General features: G+C 32.5%; 1 protein-coding gene and 1 non-coding gene across 9 annotated transcripts in view; one reads left to right on the forward strand and one right to left on the reverse strand.

The window, feature by feature from the left end:
• Window positions 1-25185, reverse strand: part of Osbpl8 (oxysterol binding protein like 8) — a 168018-nt gene that overhangs the window by 56180 nt on the left and 86653 nt on the right. For 5 of the 8 annotated variants that reach the window (XM_010639539.3, XM_033763788.1, XM_010639540.3 and 2 more), the window contains one exon: window positions 22427-22567. In XM_010639539.3, coding sequence (XP_010637841.1) covers window positions 22427-22567 — 141 coding nt within the window. The remainder of the gene's footprint in view (window positions 1-22426; window positions 22568-25185) is intronic. The other 3 variants (XM_033763787.1, XM_010639547.3, XM_010639549.3) reach the window with 1 other exon arrangement.
• Window positions 8115-8216, forward strand: LOC117286205. The gene has a single exon (XR_004517351.1). It is a non-coding gene; the product is annotated as a small nucleolar RNA U13 (small nucleolar RNA).

Consider the following 25185-nt stretch of genomic DNA (forward strand, 5'->3'; position numbering starts at 1 on the left):
AAAAAAAAAAAAAAAAAAAAAAAAAAAAAAGACTAATAATGCTGAAGTAAGCAATCTCTTGAAATCTAACATTAAAAAGAAAAAAATTCAATTATAAAATTTTATTATCACTTTGCCATTGAAGATACCAATGATATATATTATATCTGGTCTAGCGGCTCTTTCCACATTAAAATGATTAGCATTTACACAGAAGTAAATATCAATGACATTTTGTTTTGTTTTGTTTTTTTGGTACCAGGGATCAATCTCAGGTCCTTGAGCTTGTGAGGCAGGTATCAGAATCACTGAGCTAAATCCTGGGCCCTAACTAGAGGTAAATATAACAAAAGGTCATAGCACAAAGTCACAGTAAAAAGATTCTCCAGAATCTGCTACAGACCCAGAGAAAATGCCCAGCCTTTAATTTCTCGTGCAAAGTAAAAAGATTAGGACTGGAGAAAGCATCTCACTATAATTTTAGAACTTTTAATGAGTTATCTGGACAAATTCTAGACCAACTCTATTATTTAAAAACAAAATAAAATGAATGACAAACATGGCTAATGTTTTGAAATAATCTAATTTGTAGTGAAAAAATCATTTTAATTATATGAGGTACCATATGCACACTGATGAGAAAATACATTAGATTAAATTTAGATAAAAGTATTGTAAGAGCCATGTGTGTTATTTTGCATCCTAAAATAATAAATATAGGTTTTAATTGATTTTATAATCCTGGAAGCACCAATATGGGGCTCTATCAATTCCTATCCTCTAATGGAACAAAGCAACTTCTTAGCTATAGTTAGTAAAATCTCATTGATGAGTATATGACTTGAAAATTATATAAAACAATTTTATTATGTTGCATTTACTCAGAAAATATCCATACAAATTTCTCAATTATCAGTATTAAGTATCTTCTCAATGTAAAACTACATTCAAATTCATATACAAAATTAAAAGAATGGCTTAAAATAATTTTAGAGTAGCTTTCTTGTCCATATAGTCACATTCAATACAGGACGTGTAAGACAGAACTTTCCCTCTGAATAAAAAGTTCTTTCGCATTTCATTTATATATAATACACATTTATGCTATAAAAAGTAATTTATTTAATAATAAAATTTAATGAACACCTATTATGTATTAGGAACATATTTAAGAATTATGTCACAAACAAGAGAACTATGAACATAATCCTTAATTTCTGTTCTTACTGAGCTTTTAACATGTGTGTGAGTATATTTTTCATTAAGCTGATTGACATTTGAGTGACTGTACGCCTAAAAAGGAAATGTTAAATGAAGAGCTTAGGTTTCTATTTAACTGAAAATATACTAAACTATGTAAATCTATTTAAGTGAGTTTCTTTCTTTTTTTGGTCTGGTACTGGGAATCAAATTCAGGACCTTGAGTTTGTCAGGCAGGCACAGAACCACTGAGCTATATCACCAGCCCTAAATATATTTAGCTGAAAATGTGCTAAACTAATAGTACCTATGTAACTATCAAAATACTACTACATAATTATAAAGTAAATAATATATTTTCATAAATGTGTTCACATTGTTCTCAAAAATTAAAACAATGATGTGTTATACAAAAGAAATAGTATCCTGGTTTTCTAGCTAAGGTATACAGTCTGAGAAATACATATTCAAAGTAAATGAGCAGGTGTCAAAATTAAAAATCCACCAAGAAGACTAATGGTTACTTTTTTGCACTTTTTGGAAATCAGTCAAAATAGATGTGAGCATTTTTTGGTAAGGTGATATTGAAAGACAAATGATATAAAAGATTATATCAGCTGTAGGTTGGTTCCAGCCTCACTTTACCATGGCCTGTAGTCTTATCTTCCCAGGGACCAGCCTAGTAAGAACTATTCCCACTGACAACCTTGGTAACAGGTAGCATTTACACAAATCAATTAACAAAACAACAAGAGTATACTTACCTACGAACAATTATTTTACCATGAATTAACTTTAAAAAAAATACCAGGTATCAAACTCGGGACCTTGTGCTTACAAGTCAGGCGGTAGAACCACTGAATTAAATCCTCAGCCCTGAACAATTATTTTAAAGGTAAGAGGACTACACTCCTCAATCAAAACAGATAAAACAAGATCCAACTGTATGCTACCTACAAGAATCTTACTTTAGATTTAAAACCTCTCATAGACTCAAAGTAAAAGGGTGGAAAAAGATATTCCATCCATATAATAACCAAAAGAGATCAGGAGTGGGTATTCTTACAGCAAACAGAAGGGACTTTAAGTCTGCAACTTTCACAAGAGACAAACCAGGTCATTACATGATACAAGGTAAATTCAACAGGAAGAAAAAACAATTATGCATGCATCCAATGCCAAACCACCTAAATATATAAAGCAAACTAAAATGAATTAGAGAGAAATTATAATACACTAATATCAGGAAACTCCTCTCTAGCAGACAGACCATCTAAACAGAAGAAGAGAAAGAGCAGAGCCAAATATCACTATAGACCAAATAGAACTAATCAATGTATACAGAATTTTCCACCCAACAGCAGAATAAGCATTCTCTCAACTGTACAAAGAATATTCTTCAGGATACAGCACATGTGAGGTAAAAAAGGAAAAGTATCTTGAAAATTTCAGATCAAAATCAATGAAGTGTCTTTTCTGACCACAAAGGAATGAAAATAAGAAATCAATAAATGAACATAATAGGAAAATTACAAATACATATAGTTAAACTGTATACTCTTGAAACACTGGGTCAAAAAGGAACTCAAGGGGGCTTTTTAAAAATCTCAAAACAAACAAAAATCAACTTACCAAAACTCGTGGGATACAGCAAAAATAATAAAGCAGTTAATAGTGATAAACACCTGCATTAAATAAAACAACAAATACACCATCTAACTTTACATCTAGAAACTGAGAGGCTAAGACAGGAGGATACAAGTTGGAGCCCAGTCTGGCTAACTTAGTGAGATCCTGCCTTTCTCAAAATAAAAAACAAAAATGTGTTGGGAATACAGCTTAGTAAGAAAGCCCTGGGTTAAATTCCCAACACCAATATGGATGGGGAAGGGTGGGGGGGGAGAGAAGGAGGAAGAAGAGGAGGAGGAAGAAGGAGGTAGAAAAGAAAAAGAGTAGAAGAAGGGAAAGGAGGAAAAGGAAAGGGAGAAGAGTGGGAGAGAGAGAAAAGGGAGGGAGGGAGTTACAAAGCCTAAACAGACTATACATAAGAAGACTGAATCAGCAATGAAAAGCTTGTGAAAGGTTAAAAAAAATAAGTCCAACCTAAAATGTACCAATAAACTCAATAAAAAAAAAAAGAGTCCAGCAAATAATGGTTCCACCGTTGAATACTAAAAAAATTTTAAAAATTAGTATCAATCCATGTTAATCTCTTCCAAGGCATACAAACACACTATAAGGCTAGCACCACTGTAATACCTAAGCCAAACAAACACTCCGCAAAAAAAGAAAAGTACAAGACAATATCGCTGTTGCACATAAATGCCAAAATCTTCAATACTAGCAAACTGAATTCAACAGAGTACTAAAAGAACAAGAGGATCAAGTAGTATTAATCCTTGTGGAAAAAGGACAGTTCAATTAGGTAATATAATACACTACATTCACAGAGTGAATATACAACCACATGATAATCTCAGTAAACATAGAAAAAGCATTTGACAAAATACAACATTCACTTGTGATTAAAAAAAAATTCCCAACATACAGGTATAGAAGGAACTTACCTCAGCAGAACAAAAAGCACAGTGAAATCACCACTGGTAGCATCATAAAGCATGTGCAAAAACTGAAAGCATATTCTCTAGCAAAAGCAATTGCACAAGAAAAATAAATAAGACACTCAAGGAGGAAAGTATGATTATCTGTTTGCAAATGACATAATTGTATATGAAAACAAATCTAAAGACTGAATAAACAAACAAAAACCAAAAACAAAACTAATGAACAAAATCAGTAAAGTTGCAGGACACAAAAATCAGTGGTTTCTGAACACAAATAATGAATTAACTAAAAGGAAAATCAGAAGAGCAACCCCATTTATATTAGAAATACAAAGAACAAAATATTTAGGAATAAACAAAGAAGAGGAAAATTTATATGCTGAACATTAAAGAAGACGCGTGAAATGTAAACATGCCTAATTTTCATGGTTAAAATTTCTATAGTATCAAAGAAATCTACAGATTTAATGCAATCTGTACCAAAACCTCAATGGCATTCTTTAGAGGAATACAAACAAACAAACAAACAAACAAACATAGAAACCCCAAAACAAAACATAAAATTCACATGGAATCACAAACATCCACAATAGCCAAATCAATCTTGAGCAAAAACAGCAAAGAGCAAAGCTCTATATGTATTTCAAAATATATTACAAAGATTCACTAATAAAAACAGAATGGTACTGGCATAAGAGCAGATACATAGACCAATGGTTCAAAACAGAGTTCATAAATCCATGCACTTATGGTCAACTGATCTTCAACAAGGGTGCCAATAATACACAAATGTAAAAAGAATACTCTCATCAACAAATGGTTGTGGCAATTTAGATAGCCACATGCAAAGGACTGAAACTGTACCCTTACTCAAAACATAAGTAAAAATGAACTCAAATACTTAATGTAAAAGCTTAAAACTAGAAGGAAACAGTGAAAAGCTTATTGACATTGGTTACGGCGGCGATTTTCTGGATATGATACCCAAAGCACAGGCAACAAAACAAAAATAGGCAAGATTATATCAAAGTAAGGGCCGAGGATTTAGTTTAGTGGTTCTGTTGCCTGCTTTGCAAGCACAAGGTTCTGAGTTTGATCCCTGGTACCAAAAAAAAAAAAAAAAAAAAAAAAAAAAAAAAAAAAAAAAAGTATCAAACTAAAAAGCTCTTTCATAGCAAAGAAAATAATTGACACAGTGAAAAGACAACCAATGGAATGAAATATTTATAAGCTATTTACCTGATTTATGATTAATATCCAAAATATGTAAAGAACTTAACTCAATAGCAAATGAATAATTTGATTTATAAATAGACAATGGATGTATAGTCATTTAAAAAAGAAAAAAAAGCACACAAATGGCCAATAGCTATTTAAAAAATGTTCAGCATCACTAATCATCAGCAAAATGAAAATTAAAACACAATGAGATATAACCTCCTAACTGTTAAAATAGCTATTATAAAAAAAGGCAAATAATTTTTGGCTAGGACATATAGAATAAGGGACCCTTACACACGATTAATAGGAATGTACAATAGCATAATCATTAGGAAAAATATATGGTGAGTCCTAAAAACTTAAAAATAGAACTTTATGGTCCATCAACCTCACTTTTAGTTATATAGTAAAAAAAAATCTATATTTAAAACAGATATCTGCAATCCCATGTTCTCTGCAGCATCATTCACGATAGCCAAGATTCACAAGCTGCCAAAACTGTTCACTGATGGACAATGGATAAGACACTGGGGCATAGACACACAACAGTATTATTCAATCTAAAAAAAGAAATCCTTGTCATTTGCAACAACATTGATGAGTCTGGAGGGCATTATGCTAAGTAAAATATGCCAGGCACAGAAAGACAAATATTGCATGATTGTTTTCACATGTGGAATGTCACACAGCTGAACCACAGAAGCACAGAGTTAGCATGGTTACCAGAGGTCAATGAGTTGGGACAATGCTAATCAATGTGTACAAAGTGTCAGTCATGCAAAATGAACAAGCTCTTGAGATCTAATGTACATTTACAGCATGGTTACTATATTTAACAATATTGTATTGTACACTTAAAATTTGATAAGAAAGCTATATTAAGTATTCTCACCACACAGCAAAAAATGAGTAACTTTTCAGTGTTGGGAACGTTTTGGTTCCATGGTTGCAGCCATATATCTAACTTTATATCATTCCTTCACTTATTCTACTTAATTTTCTCTTCATTCTGTCCACAAGACCCTCACATTGTAAATGGTATAAGTCTGCAGTTTCTAGATTTTTAATTCAAACCCTCCATTAATACATAAAAGGACATCAAATAACACATATCAAGAAGTTTAAAATTTTTAATAAAGGATGATTCCCAGAACTGAAGGAACTAAAGGAAAAACTCAAATAGTGTACTTCTTTTTCCTAATTATGGAATAAGAAAGTACCACAGGGATTAGGGTTCTGTCTATAGACTTTACCTTTAGAAAGAGTAAAAATATTCATTTAAAATATATTTAACACATATACATTGTAAACAATGTCATTAAAAAGAAAACCTTTGTTCTTATCCCCAGCTTAAGAAAGAGCACTGCAAGGACCTTTGAAGGCTCCATGTGCATGTGACTGCATCTCCCTCCCTCCTGGCCAGAGTTTGACATTATCTTAAATTTCCTTTTATCCACTTTACTGTTTTATAATGTATCTAGCTCTATAAAAGGATATATTCATTTTACTTGTTTTTAAACTTTATATACATTATATTTTGTGAACTCTAATTTGTTTTGTGTCTTCCATGTTCATATAGCTTTTTTCATTACAGTATGGTATTTCATGAGTATACTGCAGTATTTGTTTACTGTACTCCTGAACATTGGGTCTTTCCAGTTTTGTTTTGTATTTTTTCTATTAGAAACAATTCTGACACACATGAATGAAATGTTTGTTAGGTTTCAGACATGCCAAAGAATATATAAGCCAAGGATTAGGCTGCACTCATCCTCAACTTTACTATCTACTGCTAAACTTTTTCAGAAGTTGTTCTATAAATATGTGCTTTGCCACTAGTAGGTAAGAGTTTTGAATGTTTTATATCATGCAATTGTTGAACTTCAAAATTTTGCTAATCTAGTTGATATACGTGAAATGGAAATTCATTATAGTATTAATTACCTTTCACAATTTTTAATGATGCTTGACACTTTCTCAGCTTTATGATCATTCATATTATCTCTCCTGTGAAATATCTATTTCATATCTTCTGGACATCTTTCTGGTGGGCTTTGGTTTCTTCAGTTAATCTACTGAAATGCTTTAATTTGTCAGGATATAAATTCCTTGTCAGTTACATGGTCTAAAACTAAAATCTTCATTCTTTTTGTGGTATCTGGATAAACAGACATTCTTAATTTTAATGACACTTAAGGATGATGACCTTAATGAATATATCTTGAAAAAAATCCTGTAGACTGACATATGGATTCAGAATGCACTGAATCTGCAGAATCAATTTGAGAAGAGACATCCTAGTAACACTACATTTTCCTATCATTCCCATGTCTCTCCATTTATTTAGAACATATAACCTTAGTAGTATACTTTCCTATAAAAAGATATTTTACATCTCATGTTTTAATGATTGCTATGTACTTTATTTTTTATTACTTTATAGTAGTAGTTCTTGAACTGCATTTTCTCACCATATGTTACTGGTTCACAGATCTGCAGTTAACATATATGGAGTGGGTTGGGGATGTAGCTCAGTGGTGGAGTGCTTGTCTAGCACGCACAGGGCCCTTGGTTTAATTTCCAGTACCGAAAACAAAACAAAACAAAACAATCCAAGCAAACAAACAAACAAACAAAACCTTACCACCAACCACAAACATATATACAGCAATTTCTTACTAATTTCAATATTTTTTATCAATGTGGGGGGGTCTATGTAGATAATTATACTGGCTGCAAAAAATAAATGTTTTTCTTTCTTTTTCTTTTTTTTTTAACTTACTAAGTTTTAAGTAGAAAGTGGAAAAGAGGTGCAAATACTAAACACCTTTTTCTTGATTCTCATTCTAATCTCTCAATGTTGATAAAATCTCTCCCACCCCACCTTTGGCAGTACTGGGATTAAACCCAGGGACACTTTTCCACTGAACTACACATTCAGTCTTTGTTTATTTTTTATTTTGTGACAGTTTCACTAAGCTTGCCAGGCTAACCTCAAAACTGCAATCCTGTCTAAATTTCTAGAATAGCTAGGATTAAAAGCTAGAAGTCTTTTTTTTTAATCATGAATAGATGTTAACATTTTTCAAATATGCGCTCTTTATTAGTAGTAGGATCATGACACAGATTTTCTTAATTATTAAACTATAGCTCCTTCAATTCATGAGTGTGATGATTGGGTGTTCATGCTATATGCATGAGATGTGCCTCCCTCAAACCTTGTTTCAATATCGGTACATTACCTGTCTCATGTAGAAAAAAAAAGTATAAAGTGGAAAAGTCACAGATTTTCTAAGATCAAAAATCATAGCTTTTCTAGCATCAATGTTTTATTACATTCCAGGAGTAACCCCATTGTGGTTGTATTTGTTTATTTTACTGTATTACGTTTAGCAATAACTAGTCAGATGTTAGGTTCATGAGAATTAATGTCACATAGTTTTTCTGTTGTATTGTCCTTGTCTGCTTTTCATATGAAAAGCCTTGTCCAGGTAATGTTTAGTTTCACCAGTTCTAAAATGTCATGACCCACTACTAGATACATTCTTGACTTCAGAGACATCACAAAATATGTAGTGTTTAAAATAACAATGACCAACAAACATTATAAAGCATCATCAACATCCAATCTACTGATAGAGACAACAGAATTTATGTATATCAGGGTGAGTGTGCCTTAGAAAAAAATATAGCATTAATATGCAATTGGATTATTTTACTTAAATGTTTGATAAAATTTATTAACTTATCTGAACCTCATTGTCTTTGAATAGTATATATTACTAATTAGTTTAAATATTACTGAGTCAGGTTGGGAAGGAATACTTTCATCTAATTTTTCAAATTTATTTTGTTAGTTTACATTATTTTTTAAATGTCTGCTATTTTCAATCCCCTTTTTGATTCCTAATGTCTTTTCCCCCTTCAGCTTCCCAAAGGTTTGATAATTTTATTAGGCTTTTTAAACAACCAATGCTGTTTTTCCTGACAGTTCTCATTTGTGTTTATTTTCTATTTAATTAACTTATTCTCTTGTATTAGTTATTTGCTTACTTTCATTTACTTTGAGTTTATTCTATTTTTTCTTTTTCTAACTAAATTAAATGCTTAATTCATTACTTCTTAGCTGTCCTTCTTCTTATCAAATATGAGTATTTAGCCTTATTTTTTAGATTTCCTGCTGGGGTATGGTGGGGCTTCCTGAACCAAAGAGTTGTCTTTCATTACTTCTGAAGTTTTTGGCATTAACCCTTTTAATATTGCCTTTCATCTAAAAACATCCTGTAACTGATAATTACAACTGACACAGACTTTATACATCTAGACAGGAGGTAGCTTATGTGTAGTCTCTCATGGTGTTTTGTTACCTAATGTGCTACTGATTTTTCTCAATTTTTGACAGCATTTGGTATTGCCAGTGTTCTGGATTTTAGTTAGTCCAACAGGTAGGTTTGTGGTGTTTTCTGTTTTTGTTTGTCTTGTTTTGTTTTGTTTGGTACTGGGGATTGAACTTGGGACCTTGCACTTGCGAGTCAGGTGGTGGAACCTCTGAGCTAAATCCCCAGCCCTCTGGTTAAGTATTTATTGATTTTTTAACTATGAGCTCAATATGTAATGAGGCCTGTATTAAAATGTTCTCTTCTAAACATGATTTGTATTAATTCTTCCAGGCATCTATGCATTCTAACCCCAAAAACATTTTAAACTAAAGTATGATTTCTGCCACAAACACAGTATGAATTTAGGCTCCAAGCCCATGTGCTTTAGGATTTCTCAAGGAAGACTGCCCCACTCCAGGCAGTCTACACAGAATCAGGACCAAGACATACAAATACACCACAGTTTTTTTCTGTAGCATGTTTTCCAATTAATTAGGTAAAACTGCTACACTTCAGGACTTGTAATTTCATGAGGAGAAATGTACAACACAAATTTCTATCACAAATGGGTCACAGCCTTTTACTCCTTTCTCTTATTAACACCCAAGCTTTAGATCTTCATGACTCAGCAGATACCAGTCAGGACAAATGCTGCAGTTGGTTCATATATATAAAACTTATCTTAATTCTTTTTTTCATCTCTTTCCCTCCCCTTTCCTACCCTTACCTTTCATCTCCTGGTCTCCTTTCCCTTTGTAAAAGATCTGTCTCTCTATTCTCCTATTATCTATCTTTCACCTTGCTCTTTATTTATATTCTGGATTTCTCATCTAAGAGAAACTATGTAATGTTGAAGCTTATTTGCCTAATTTCTTTCACTTAATATTATAGTCTGAAGGTACATCCATTTTCCTTCAACTGATTCATGTATCCTTTTTATGACAGAGTAGTACTCCACTGTATATAAATTTATTTTCTTTTCATAAATCTTTAAAGCACTGTATCCAGCATTTTGATGTTGCTACCAGGAAGGTTTTTTTTTTTTTTTTTTTGTATATCTACTAGGTCATTAAGTGAAATTGAAATTTATTTATATATCTTAATGGTTCATTATATTTCCAAACTTCTTTTCCCATTTTAGGGGCTGAGAATATCAACTTTGGTTTATTCTTGCTTTCAGTATAAAAAACTACGTACCAAGCACACCCATTAAATGTCAGGTTGACAGACAAGACCCTTAGAAAAGTCTGTACTCCCCAGGGGATACATGTCCATTTTGAGCATCATTCCTTCATCTGGAAAGAGACATATTTGATAAAATTTCACTGTTTCATTGTGAAAGAAAATTTATATGTTCAAAGTTAAAATGGAAACAGAAAATGTTCTATGAAGTTATTCTATCTTCTCATAGTAACTACGCAAGTATTGCTGGATAAATTATATGATATTAACTTTGTTATATATTTATTAACAATACCAAAGCCTATTTCCATACTCCTCATAAAATCAAAACTGTAGCAGACAACTCTACAGATAAGATTCTTTTTTCTAGATCTGCTCAAGAGATCTCAATCTGTTAAGACTTTCTTTTTTTTTTTTTAATCTCTTAGACTTTTAAAACAAAGGAGGCTAAATCCAACCAAAAAAACAGCTGAGAAACAAATTTAGTAATTCTTTAGCACTAATTTAAAAAATTTTAAAAAGATGTTTTTCAGGCAACACCATATCCTTTAGTATTATTAATGTTCATATTTTCTGCTTTATTAAATAAACAATAATGCTGGGTAAGACAAACTCCCTCATCTTTGTAATTCATGCTTACAACAAAGCCAGATAATTCATTCTTACTTGCCAAAAATGTTTTCAAAGGTATTGTAGTTTCCCCTAAAGAAGCATAAAAAACCATAGTTTGTTACACTTACAAGAGATTTTAAAAGTATTTTATTCTTATTTTTTTAACTTGCCAAGAATCATATATTATTTATTTAGTAGGTACTTCCATAACTCTATGAAATAGCTATCCAAACACAAAAAATTTCAAAATAGAAATCAACTACATCTTAAGAAATAACTTTAGAGATCTAATGCTTTAAGGACTCAAAAATTCAGGAAAAATTACCCTAACCTCTAATTTTTTAAGATTATTTCCAACAAAAGTAATATATGGCTCCAAACCGAAGAGTAGCATGTTGGAGGGGTGTGGGGTGGAGATTAAAGACAGTGAGGGACAAGTAGGGAAAAAAATGCAAGTCCTCTTTCAGGCCAACAATGTTCATGAAATGTAATACATAAATCTAAGAACAAATCTGTTATGTGTGTGGTCCCATGTATACTCAGAATTGATCTAGAAATATCTTACCAAGAAAGGAGGAACTGCTTCGATTCATGGGAGAAAGTGACTTCTAGGTCTCCTTTTATCTGTGAGCCACTTAAATGAAGGTACGCTGTGTTAGTCATCTGAGATTATACCAGCAACATCTAACACTGCCACCCCAGGGAATCCGATACAACATCTTCAAAATAGAAAACTCTGTTTCTGAGAAAATCTCTCTTAATTTTGAAATTTTATATTAAGTTGTGGATATAGGTTCATATCATTTTTAACTCTGCCTGAGCACTTCAAGTGAAGGGATTTTCTGGTTTGGGAGAATTTTACACATATTAAGAGAAAGATAATATTGGCATGGTCTAAATAAAGTTTTTTTGTTTTGTTTTGGTTTTTTGTTTTTTAGTACCAGGGATTGAACTCGGGTCCTTGTGCTTGCGAGTTAGGCAATGGAACCTCTGAGCGAAATGCCCAGTCCCTAAATTAATTTTGATTAAAACTGATTAAGTGGACAAAACTTTTTCTAAAGGTTTCAAAATTTTAAACATTTAAGTATTGGTTTGAAATGGACTGATTTAAATTTTAGCAAAGCAACATCTATATTTTATCACAAAGCACTATATCCTAAAGATGCTTTCTTAAAGATAAAATCATACAAAATAGCTTTTTACAACCTAGAACAGAAAGGTAGCCATAAAATCTAGTATATCACGAAGCTTTGTAACAATTTTAAACAAGGCCAAAAGGTAAAAAATATCTCCCTATGAGATGAGCTATAATTTTATCTCTAGGCTCCTCTTTCATTCCCCTTATTTAAAAGAAGGGAAAGGGGGCTAGCCTAATTATATGTCTGTCTTTCTTGATAAACAGTGGAACTATACTAAGTTCAAACAAGTTAGCATAAAACAAATCTCATCCTATTTGAGATTGTAATGGTACTTAAATTCAAATTATTATGGAGTAAAACTTGATACTTAACCTTTCAAAGAGAAAAAAAAAGAGAAATGCATAATTTTTTAAAAATGTGATTCATTATTATAACATGAATATATAATGAATAAAAGTGTACTGCAGAAAATTTAATTATTAAATAATGACCTATGCTAAGTTGGTATGAGTCAATATGAACAAAGGAGACATAGCCAGTAAATGAGAATGGATGAAATTCTTAAATAATGACAATCACTGACTCATAATTTAAGCCATTTAGCTCTCGTCACAAGCCTACTTACTGGGGAGACCACCCTCTGAAAGCAGTGCTCTATGAAATCCCAAAAGCAGTTATATTGGAATTATGAAAACTGGGGTAAAAATATAATCTAAGAAAGTCTTATTAAGGAGAAAAAATTTAAGCCACATATTCAGAAATGAGAAGTGTCTGGATAAGCATTATCTGGAAGGAATTATAAGGGAGAACAGGAAAAATAAAAGCACAATCTATCTGGGGAATAGTGAAGAAGGTGATCTAGCTGGGTTCATGAAGGAAAACATGTACGAAATTAGAATAGAGTAAAATCAGAAATACTTGACTACCAGATTATGGCAGCTAAAATTTATGTTCTCAGTTACTGGTTTCTATTTGTTGGTCCAAATGATGTTACCTTGGGTACACTTGGAAAGTTTTATAAACACACTTGATACTAAGCATTACCCTTGAGATGTGAAAGGTAGAGCACAATATGCAGCTAGGCAAGCCTCCCTGGTGACTGTCAGACACAGCAGACTCTGGGGACACTACTATAGACAACGGTATACAATTGTCTGTTTGAGAATGGCAGTGATGTAAATGTAGGCATTTAGTTAGTTTTTCAGTTATAAGCATGAACAATAAAGTAGTATTTTCAATTATAATTTCCTATTTCTTATTATTCATATTACTTCCTTAGAGATCTATGTCACAGGATCCATTCTGTTCTCTGGCCATATACATTCATCCATCCCATAATAAAGAGCCACTAATCCATCATAATATCAATACATAAATATAATTTTCTCTAGTTATTTTGTTAAGAAAGATAAACCAGGGCTGGGGATTTAGCTCAGTGGTGCCACCACCTTCCTTAAAAGCACAAGGTCCTGAGTATAATCCCTGGTATTGGGGAAAAAAAGAAAGAAAGAAAGATAAACCAACATATTGTAGAGCAAGATCTTAATAGCAGTTGAGAGGCTGAAGTACTAAGCAGTGCAGGTATAAAATGATGAAGACCTGATCTAGGACTGTGATCGTAAGAATGAAAATAAAGAGAGAAATCAGAGTCTTGACACTTTTAGAAGAAATCATAGAAAATATTCTTTACAACTTTAGGGTAGAGATTTCTCTGATGTAGGGGAAGCTTAAGTAGGAAAAAAAGATGAATTGGGTCTCATTAAAATTAAACACATCTACCCTGTGAAATAAATTATTGAGGCAATGAAAAGGAATGCTAAGACAGGAAGCAAACACAACATACCTATCAAAAGATGATTTCTGCCTAACTTACTTTCCAGCAAGTTTAATGTTTCTGTTTTAATATTTAGATCTTTAATCCATTTGGATTTTAATTTAGTGCATGGTGAAAGATAAGGGTCTTAGTTTTAATCTGTGGCAGGTTGACATCCAGTTTTTCCAACACCATGTATTAAAGAGGCTCTCTTTCCTCCACTGAAGATGGGCAGCTCCTTTATCAAAGATGAGGTAGCTGAGTACATCTGGGTTTGTTTTTGTGTCTTCCAGTCTGTTCCACTGATCCTCAGGCCTGTTTCTTTGCCAGTACCATGCTGTTTTTATCACAGTGGCTTTGTAGTATAGTTTCAAATTGGGAATTGTTATATCCACTGCCATGTGTCTGTTGCCTAAGATGGCTTTTGCTATTCTAGGTCTCCTATGGTTCCAAATGAATTTTTGGATTCTTTTTTCTAGTTCTGTGAAATATAGTGTTGGAATTTCAATTGGCATTGCATTTAATGTATATAGAAGTTTTGGTAGTATGGCCATTTTCACTATGTTGATTCTTCCTACCCAGAAGCAGGGGATATCTTTACATTTTTTTACATCCTCTTCAATTTCTTTTATTTAGAGTGCTGTAGTTTTCAGTTTAGAGATCTTTGGCTTCTTTTGTTAGGTTGATTCCTAGATACTTCATTTTTTTGGATGCTATCGTAAAAGGAATTTTTTCCCTTATTTCTCTCTCAGTGAGTCTGTTATTTGTGTATAAGAAGGCTTTATTGATTTTTGGGTGTTCACCTTATATCCAGATACTCTACTGAATCTGTCAATTAAGTCTAGAAGTCTTTTGGTGGAGTTTTTAGGGTCCTCAATGTAGAGTATCATATCATCAGCAAATAATGACAGTTTAACTTCTTCCTTTCCTATCTTTATTGCTTTAATTTCTTTCTCTTGTCTAATTGCTGTGGCTAATGTTTCCAGAACTGTATTGAAGAGTAGTGGTGATAATGGGCATCCTTGTCTAGAAGATATTGGCATAGGAAAGGACTTTATGAACAAATCCTCAGTAGCATGGGAACTAACAGATAGAATCAACAACTGGGATCTCATCTTATTACAAAGCTTCTGTACTGCCAAAGAAACCATCAGCAGAACTCAGAGACAACCTACAATGTGGGAAAAAATTTTTACCAGCTGTTCCTCAGACGAAGAACTATTATCAAGAATATATAAAGAACTCAAAACAATCAGTCCTCCCAAATATAGACCCTATTCAAAAATGGGCATCCGAAATGAACAGACATTTCTCAGACAAAGAAGTAAAAGCAGTAAGTAAATATATGAAAAAATGTTCCACATCACTGATCATTCGAGATGCAGATGAAAACAACACTGAGATTACACCTCACCCCACAAAGAATGGCTGCTATCAAGAAATCACATAATAACAAATGTTGGCGGGGTTGTGTGGAGAAAGGAGTCCATTTGTTGGTGGGAGTGCAGACTGGTGCAACCACTATGGAAATCAATGTGGAGATACCTCAAAGAGCTTGGACTGGAGGCTCCATTTGACCCAGCCATCCCTCTGCTGGGTATCTTTCCAAAAGAACTAAAAGAATCATATCATAGAGAAGTATGCGTACCCATGTTTATACAGCACAGTTTGTAATAGCTAAAACTTGGAAACAGCCCATTTGTCCATCCGTTGGAAACTGGATAAAGAAGATGTGGTTTTTCTATAAAATGGAATATTACTCAGCCACAAAGAACGAGAAAATAGATTCATTCATAGGAAAATGGATACATATTGAAGATATACTCCTAAGTGAAATAAATAAGGCACACATGTGTAAATACCGAATAGTCTCTCTGGTGTGAATAATCTGCAATAATACAGAAGATCCTAATAATATTACTGACATTTAGAAATGGGAAGAAAGGAGCTAATGGTGTAGGGAAGGTGGGATGGGTAGGATAAGGGTAATAAGGGAAAAGGAAAAAATGTGAGATAATGAAAAGATGGAAATAAAGTGTTTGTAGATGGGGAGGGGAGGAGGGGGTGAAGGGAGGGCAGGGACAAGGGGAAAAAATGAGAACCAAGACATGTCATGTAGAGGTACATGATCCCAACAATGAATGTAACTGTACTGTATCCCTAAAATGTACCAATAAACACAATTAAAGCTGAAAAAAAAAGATGATAATAAAATATAAGAAAGAACTCTTAAAACCCAATACAAAAAGCAAATTTTTAAATTGGCAAAAATATGCACTCACATTTCACAAAAGAAAATACAAAGTGACCATTAAACATATGAAAAGATGCTCAATATCAATAGTCAACAGAGAAATACAAATAAAATGACAAGGTGATACTAGTACATACCCAACAGAATGGCTAAAATTAAAAAAAAAAATCAGAGTCATTGGAATGTTCAAATACTGCTGACAGGAATGGGAAAATGGTTAAACAGTTTGGTAATTTCTTAAGAAGTAAAATATACACTTACTAGATAAACTAGCATGCCCACCTAGGTACTACCGAAAAGATAAGAAAAAAATTGCCAAACAAATCACTGTGCATACAATGGGTTTGTGTCAAAAGACATGAATCAGAATTAAAGTTTGGAAAACCTGAGCCTCAAAAATTATCATGTCTAAGTTATCTAAAGCTTAAAAAATACAAAAAAAAAAAAAAAAAAAAGCAAGCTCCAGATATTTCAAATTCCAGCTCTATTACCTACTAACTGTGTAAACTTGGGCAAGGAAATTATCCTCATCAACTCCACAATTTTAAAACAGGAAGAATAATGATTTATACACCAAGAACTAAGCATGTAAAGCATTTAGAGATATGAAGAATTTTAAATGTTAGCCCATTATTACTACCAATTCATTATTGGGAACTCTAATTCTTTCCAATTAGAAGTTGAAATACAAGTCATGAGTACTTAAGATATGGCAGATATATCAAAGAGGTCTTCTAGACTTTTTGTTCTTTGTATCTCTTCCCATAGTTTATCTTCACAATAACCAAGAGTTAACAGGTATATATTTTTTCAAACAAACCTCTAACACCTGAAAAATATGACATGGAATTTCATTCAGTAAACAAGCCACAGGGAGATATTTTGCTTTACAAAAAGCCAGTAAGTTGACTTTACAAAAAAAGTACATCTAATATGTAACTCATTGTATAAATTTTAATTTATTCAAAATTTACCCAGGAATATTCAAGTTCAAATCAAGATAGAACACTGTAGCTGCTTTTAGGGGCTGGGGATTTAGCTCAGTGGTTCTGCTGCCTGTCTCATGAACAACACTGTAGCTGCTTTATATCCAAATATTTGAGTGTCATACAGGGGCTGTCCATACCAAGAGAAGTTCTAAATCAACCTCTAGAAGATGCTAGAGAACAGCATATGCTGAAATTGTCAAACCAACCCACGTAGTCATTTTTTAACATAATTGTAATTGTCTATTTTTTTTTTCCCACACTGGGGACTGAACTGAGAACCTTGTGCTTGTCAAGCAGGAGAAGTGCTACTGAGCTATGTCCCTAGCCCTATTGTTGTAATTATTATATCAGGTATTATGAATGGTTATTATGAACCAGGCTCTTTTTAAATTTTTTTGTTATGTATCAACTCATTTTAAACCTTATAAAACTATATATACTAAACACTATTATCTTTGTTTTATTAATGACTAAAACATTATGGATATATACATTACATGATTCTTTCAGGAGAGTAAAAAACCTAAGAGGCAAAAACAAATTATTAATGGAAATAGATTTTATATTAGTTCTTTAATTCAAAAATTGGTAACTAACAGAAAACAAATGCTCATTTATCCTTCTCCTGTAGCAACTATATTTCAACATTTATCAAATTTCCCTAAGATGATGAAGATTTCTTTATAGAAAGTTTTATTAAGAAATACAAAAAGTGACAGGATTAGAAAAGGATAATAATTTAATACAATACTGTGACTGCTTTAGTTACTGATCATCTTAGGTAAAAAGATGTATATAGACAGGTAAAACATAATGGGGAATGGAGTATCCGCAGGGTACCAAATATATCTTCTCTATTTTACTTTCAAGTCATAAGAGTAGAAAAGATGTCACTTTCAATGTAGAGGATCAGGCTATTACCAGTTGATTCTTCAAATCAATTTCACAATCTGAATACACTGGATAATGAGGTAAGAGTCAATTCTCATGTGTGCTGTAGCATGAAGTACTACACATCTCCTACAAAGTATCATTATAAATGGCCAATAAATACATGAAAAACTGTTCAACATCCCCGGCCATCAGAGAAATGCAAAGCAAAACAACACTGAGACTCCATCTCACTCCAAAAAAGAATGGCTATACACAAAAAATCAAATGAAAACAAGTGCTGGTGAGATTGTGGGGGAACATTGTTGGTGGGAACGTAACTAGTTCAATATGGAAATCAATATGGAGATTTCTCAAAAAAATAAAACTAAACATTCCATTTGACCCAGATATTCCCCTTCTAGGTGTCTTTCTGAAAGAGTTAAAGACATCATATTACAATGGATACATGCATAATTTATAATAGCTAAATCTTAGATGCAGCCTACCTGCCTATCAACAGATGAATGGAAAAGAAAATGTGGCATTTAAACACAATGGAGTATTACTCTTCCATTAAGAAAGACAAATGTGTCATGTGCAGGAAAACAGATACACCTTGAGACCATAATGTTAAGGAAAGTAAATTTGAAACACAAGCTTAAATATTACATGGTTTGTCTTATACAAGAAACTCAAAATATAAATAAAAAAATTTTAGGGTGGGATTTTTTTTTTTTTTTTGGTACTAGCAATCGAACTCAGGACCCTGCACTTGCAAGGCAGTTGGCAGAACCACTGAGCTAAATCCCCAGCCCCTGAAGAGAAAAAATTTAAAAAGAGAATTTTAAACAAAAACAAAGACAAAAGAAAAAAAAAGTATTCATGCCAGAAAGGTCACCCTGACTATAATCAAACTTTTCTATTTAATTTTCAGTTTAGAGAAATTATATAAGATAGATAAACAAGTAAACAATACTGCAAGGAAGCAATCAAATTTTAAAAAACTTGAACTCTTTAGGACACTGGCCCAGTCTCTCAAAAAACTCAAAGGCACACACAGAAACAAAACTAAATAGGCAGCTTCTCCAGGATTAAAGATCTAACTTTTAGATCTTTCATACCTTTTATAGTTTCCACAATGCTATATAAAAATATTTTCGATTACAGTATCATACAACTAAAAGAAGCTTTTTCATGGAAATAAAGTAGTTTACTACACAAGTTAAATATCCTTCACATGAAATGTTATATATAATATATATTATAGATTATATTATATATTATAGTATATAATATTATATACTATAATATATAATATAATCTATAATATATATTATATATATTATGAGATACTTGGGGAAATCCAATTTTAAACACAAAATTTATCTATGTTTCTCCTACACCTCATACACATATTTTGGATGGTAATTTTATAACAATTTTATTTTGTTTGTGTTTAGACTGTGACTGAGCCCCACATGAGATCAGGTATGAAATATTTTTCATTTATGGCATTTTTAGCATTCAAAAAATTTCAAATTTTGGAGCAGTTTGGATTTCAGATTTTTGGATTAGGGATGATCAACCTGTATTTACCAGTGAGTATTCATTTAAAAAGAAGTCATAAAAGATAAACTCAAAGGCCAATTCATAAAATTACAACATCAAAACTTGAATATCACATGGCCAGTAGGACAGTTAAGACTAAATTTAATTTTTTAAAATACATGATAATCGTCAGGCGTGGTGGTGCATGCCTATAATTCCAGCACTCTGGAGGCTGAGGCAGGAGGATCACCGTGAGTTCGAGACCAGCCTGGGCTACACAGTGAGTTCCAGGTCAGTCTCAACGACATAGCAAGACCCTGTCTCAAACCTCACCCCCACAAAAAACCCAAAACAAAATATGATAATCAAGTACAATATCCCTGCCCCAACTGCAGGATATATACTCAAGACCAGTGGGTGTCTGAAACCACAAATAGTTATGAACCATATAAATACCATATTTTTCCCCACATACAGATAAAGTTTAATTTATAAATTATACACAGTAAAAGATTAACAATAACTACTAATAACAGTAACTATCAAAACATACTATAATAAAAGTTATGTGAGTGTGGTTTCCTTCTAATTGCCATGGGTTAGGTACTGTAATTCAGATAAAAGGATAAAAGGATAATTCACCTTCATGGTGGGACAGAAAAGGTCGCTGAGAGATTTCATCACACTACTCTGAAAGAAGTATACTTAAAAACTTATGAGTTGTTTTTTTTCTGGAATTTTCTATTTAATATTTCAAGCCACAGTTGGTAGCAGGGAAGTGAAACCACAGAAATTAAATATTAACTTAAAACACTAAATTTGAGTTCTCAGTTTTAAAAGCCAAAGTTCTTCCACTGCAACTACAGTGGTAGCACAGCAGAGTTCAGAACAACTGATTAAATAAACTTTAGCTGAGTAACAGAATCTACTCTATAAACTGAGCAACTATGAATTAGAATGAATGGTCCATGAACCCAGTGGGAGTCTCCAAGAAGTTTTTAGAGGGTCTATAAAGGTCAGCATTGTCTTATTATACTTTTTCATTGGATGAACATTTTCACTGATGGTACCAAACTAACATTGAGTAAAACTGCTGGCAACTTAGCACAAATCAAGGCAGAAGCACCAAACTACAGTAGTAGCCACTGAGATCTTTGTGATATGCACTGAGAATAAAATAATGTGTTACATTTATAATTGTCCTCAAATTAGCTGTAAAAATATTAATCTTGAACCTTTCACATATACAGTTTTAATATTCTGTGTCATAAAATGAGAAGCATGCATAAAGCATTTCTTTACAGTATACTCTTAAATGTGTCAACATCTGGGAAAATCTGCATAATTCAGTGAATAAATATTTTCCAAATGACATGACATTAATCATGCATGAGCAAAGAGCCATTCAAAATGCAGGACAGATCAGTGGATTTTAACTTAACAGAGTACGGAAGGTGTACTGATACAGTTTAGATTTCATGTTGTAAGAAATATTTAAAGAAACTACTGTTTGTCAAGTTTTGGTGTACTGTTAAAGAAGAATATTGTATCTAACATTATGTATAAAAGCTACATATATTGTGAGACCAGATTTACTCATACTTCAATCAAATCATCACATAACAACAGATTACAGAAGCCATTATTGCAGTACAGCTATTTTTTATTAAGCTAAACATTAAACAGATTTGGGAAGACTTTCAAAAAGTAGAGGGGATAGTAATTCTTAATAAAAATGCTATTCATGACCTAGGAACTTCACTGGGTATATATCCAGAGGAAAGGAAATCAGTATTTGAAGTGATATTTGCACTCCCATGTTTAATACAGCAATATATATAACAGCCAAGATATGGAATAGCCCTCTGTGTTCATAAATGGAAGAATAGCTAAAGAAAATGTGATGTGTATATGTGTGATGGAGTATTATTCAACCATAAATATAATGAAATTCTGTCATTTACAGCAACATTAATGAAGCTACAAAACATGCAAAGTAAAGAAAGTCAGGTACGAAAGATGAATACTGCCTGTCCCATTTATACATGGAAAGTAAAAAAATGTGATCTCACTGAAGTTGAATAAAAGTGATTACTAGTGTCTGCAAAGGAGGAGAAAGAGAGAATTGTTAACAGTTAGAGGGGTGAAAATCAAAAGGAGGAATAACTATGGTCGGCAACAGTTAATTGTGTATCTTCAAAAGTGAGTGGAGAGGATTCTAAATGTTTTGAACACAAAGTAGTAATAAGTATGAGGCAGTAGAAAGTAAAATGTTATTCATATTAACATGTAATTTTACTTTAAATGAATAATAAACATTAAAATTTTTCTTAGTTTTAATTTATAATACAGTGCACATCAACAGATGCAACTCATCTAAACAAAACTTCTTTGGCATCTTCGATAATTTTTAAGACTATAAGGGAACACTCAGACCAGAGAGAGAACCACTGAATTAGAGGAACGGGACAAATAAGTTTATTGGAAAGTTTAAGAAAAATTAAAGGAACATGTACTTATTCTAAAACTGTTATGAAGAACTCAAATAAAACTAAAATCCCTATACAACAAAACAGTTAAAAAGAAAAGAAGTATGAAGATGCCAAATGTCAGTTTATCTTCACTCCCACAGACAAACAAACACACGCAACACACCAAACAGCAACTTCTCACCCTGGCTATGAAGACTTGCAGGACTGAGAGATGGCTGATGCAGATCTTTAGTTGGTGTTTGATAAGCTTCTCTGCCTTGGCGCTGACTCATCTTTCCTGGTGTCAGAAGAAGCTGAGATTCGTCACTGTTTGCTATAACAGCTCAAGGAAAAAAAAAAAGAAAAAAATTATTTTCCCTAAAGTCATGAATTTGTATGAAATATTCAATATTACATAGAATTATGATTAAAATGGTCTTAGTGGTTATATTCATTTTACAACTTAATACTTTAATAAATTCACATGATTATTTTGCTTTCATGTTGGTTTATTATCAATTCAAGAAGAAATGACAAGTAGTCATGAGTCAAATACATATCCATCTGAGAATGAGTGGCACCCTACAATTTGCTGTGAACTTTTCATTGAGCTGTTAGCTCTTTACATTTGCCAGTAGAACAACAAAACAAAGTCATTTTTAATAGAAAAAACACAAAAAGCATATGAAAAGATATTCACCCTCATTACTAACCAGAAATAAATACCAACTATTAGCAGTACATAATATTTGTACTGTAATGTCTAATTCTCATGAAAAGTAGTTGATGTTTGATTTTTGATGTTTGATTTAGACATGGAGAAACCTGAGCTTCAGAGACTGCCTTGTCTAAGACTAAGAAGCCAGGCAAGGCTGTCATGCAGGACCATCTCCAAAGTGTATCTTTTAAAGCTTGCTGTCCTTGTAACCAATTTAAACAGTGCTCTTTGAGGCTGCTTCTCACTCTTATAGCCAAGCTGTCAACAGAAGAAAGCAACATAAAAAGATGGAAATGAGAAAAGAGAGAGGGGAAAACAAAGGCCCGGTGAAGGAACAGGGTAAATATTAGGTCCACACTGACTTAGGTTCTCCATTTTATGTTTTTGTGACTTTTTGCAACTTCATCAGAACTTTCCATTCACAATTTTATTACCACAGTTTTTTGTTTTTTTCCACTAGGGATCAAACTCAGGACCTTAGCAAGGCAGGCGGCAGCACCACTGAGCTAAATCCCCAGACCACCATAGATTTTTTTAAAAGATCTTCTCACACCAATATACATTTCATGGCACTAAAGCCTGCAAAATGAAATTTTAGCTCCTTATTTTTCAGAGTAAAAATACAAAGCACTTTCATTTATTCAGTTAAAAATATATGAAAGTATTTACCAAGTAAATTAAAAAATTATAGATTGGTATTTCCTAAATTTCTATCTTCAGCTATATCTCTACCTTAACTAAAACTCACACGTCTAATTGCCTGCCTTATAATCATGTTTTGTTTTGTTTTTTAACTATTTATCAGGTATCTCAAACTTATTTAGAATATAATTCTTGATTCTGTTTATCCTCCTGATCTACCTCTCTCTTCTGCACCTCAGTTACTAGTATCACTACTTCTGTCTCCCCACTTTCTTAGGCCACAGACCTTACGTGTATCTTTAATTTTTTTCCCCTTGTATTTCACATCTATTTATCTGTGAAATCTTTGTACTCTATCTTCAAACTTTATCTGGAATCCTGGTACTTGTCCCCTCTTTTTCACTAAGCCACCATTACATTTCTAGTGGGCCTCTGCAGTAGATTTCTACCAGCTCACCACATCCTCAATGGTTTCGACTTTACTTATAAAATTCATGCCCTGAAGAACTAATACAGTCTGGCCCTTGTTTGTCCTTCAACCTAACTTCTTCACTGCTCTCCTGTCATTCACTTTGCTCTGCTATAATCACCATCTTGGCATTCCTCAAAAAAAAAAAAAATTTTTTTTTTTTTTTTCTCCTTCTGTCTGGAATACTCTGGGATCAAACGTTATCTCTTTAGAAAACCCCTTTAGTTCCTTCATGGTACTCTTTGACAAATTAAGTTCTTAATTTTAAATATAGCACAGTTTATCAATTTTTGTTATGGTTAGTGTCCATCACTCCACAACTACAATCTATTATCTAGCTAGGTGATTTTAACTGTAACTCATCACTATCTGGAATTATATCTTCTGTTTATTTTCTGTATTCCTCTAGTAGACCTTAAATTTTATGAGAGCAATTTTCAGCCTCTACTATACTTCCTGGCATACTGCAGGTATTGCTTCCTATATAATGAAGGATTTAATAAAATTTATTGAAAAAATCAATTAACTTTATATTTTTATGAAACTTTATTATCATCAAGCCTATAGTAGCTTCTTCAGTTACAAAATCCAAAATTCATTTGCTTCCAAAAAAAAAAAAATCAGAACTTAAAAATGCAGTAATACTGGTACAGATAAAAACAAACTGACCTAAAGAATATACCAGAGAGCTCTCAGAAATAGATCCACATGTGTCACCCACATATGCAACAGAGGTATGGAAAAAAGACTACTCAATAAATGATATTAGGACAATTTCAAATTTCATCTATGAAAAAATAGATTCCCACCTCATATCTCATAGAAAAAAAAACAGTTCTATGAAAATTAAAGAAACAAATATAAAAAACAAAAACTTGAATATTTGTACAAGAGAGAATCTTTATAAACTTGGGTTAGGGAATGATGATTCTTTAAAAAGATATAACAAAGCACTAACCAAAACCCAAAGAAATAATAAATTCTATATTAAAATTATAATTCTTTTATTTCTTTATTTTTGCTACTGGGGATTGACTGCAGGACCTTGTGCTTGTGAGGTAGGCGTGGTACCACTGAGCTAAATCCCCAGACCTAAAATTGTAATTCTTTTAACTAAATGATTCCATAATGA

Source organism: Fukomys damarensis, unplaced genomic scaffold, assembly GCF_012274545.1.
Source record: "Fukomys damarensis isolate Sample0158 unplaced genomic scaffold, DMR_v1.0_HiC HiC_scaffold_15, whole genome shotgun sequence".
NCBI lineage: Eukaryota > Metazoa > Chordata > Mammalia > Rodentia > Bathyergidae > Fukomys > Fukomys damarensis.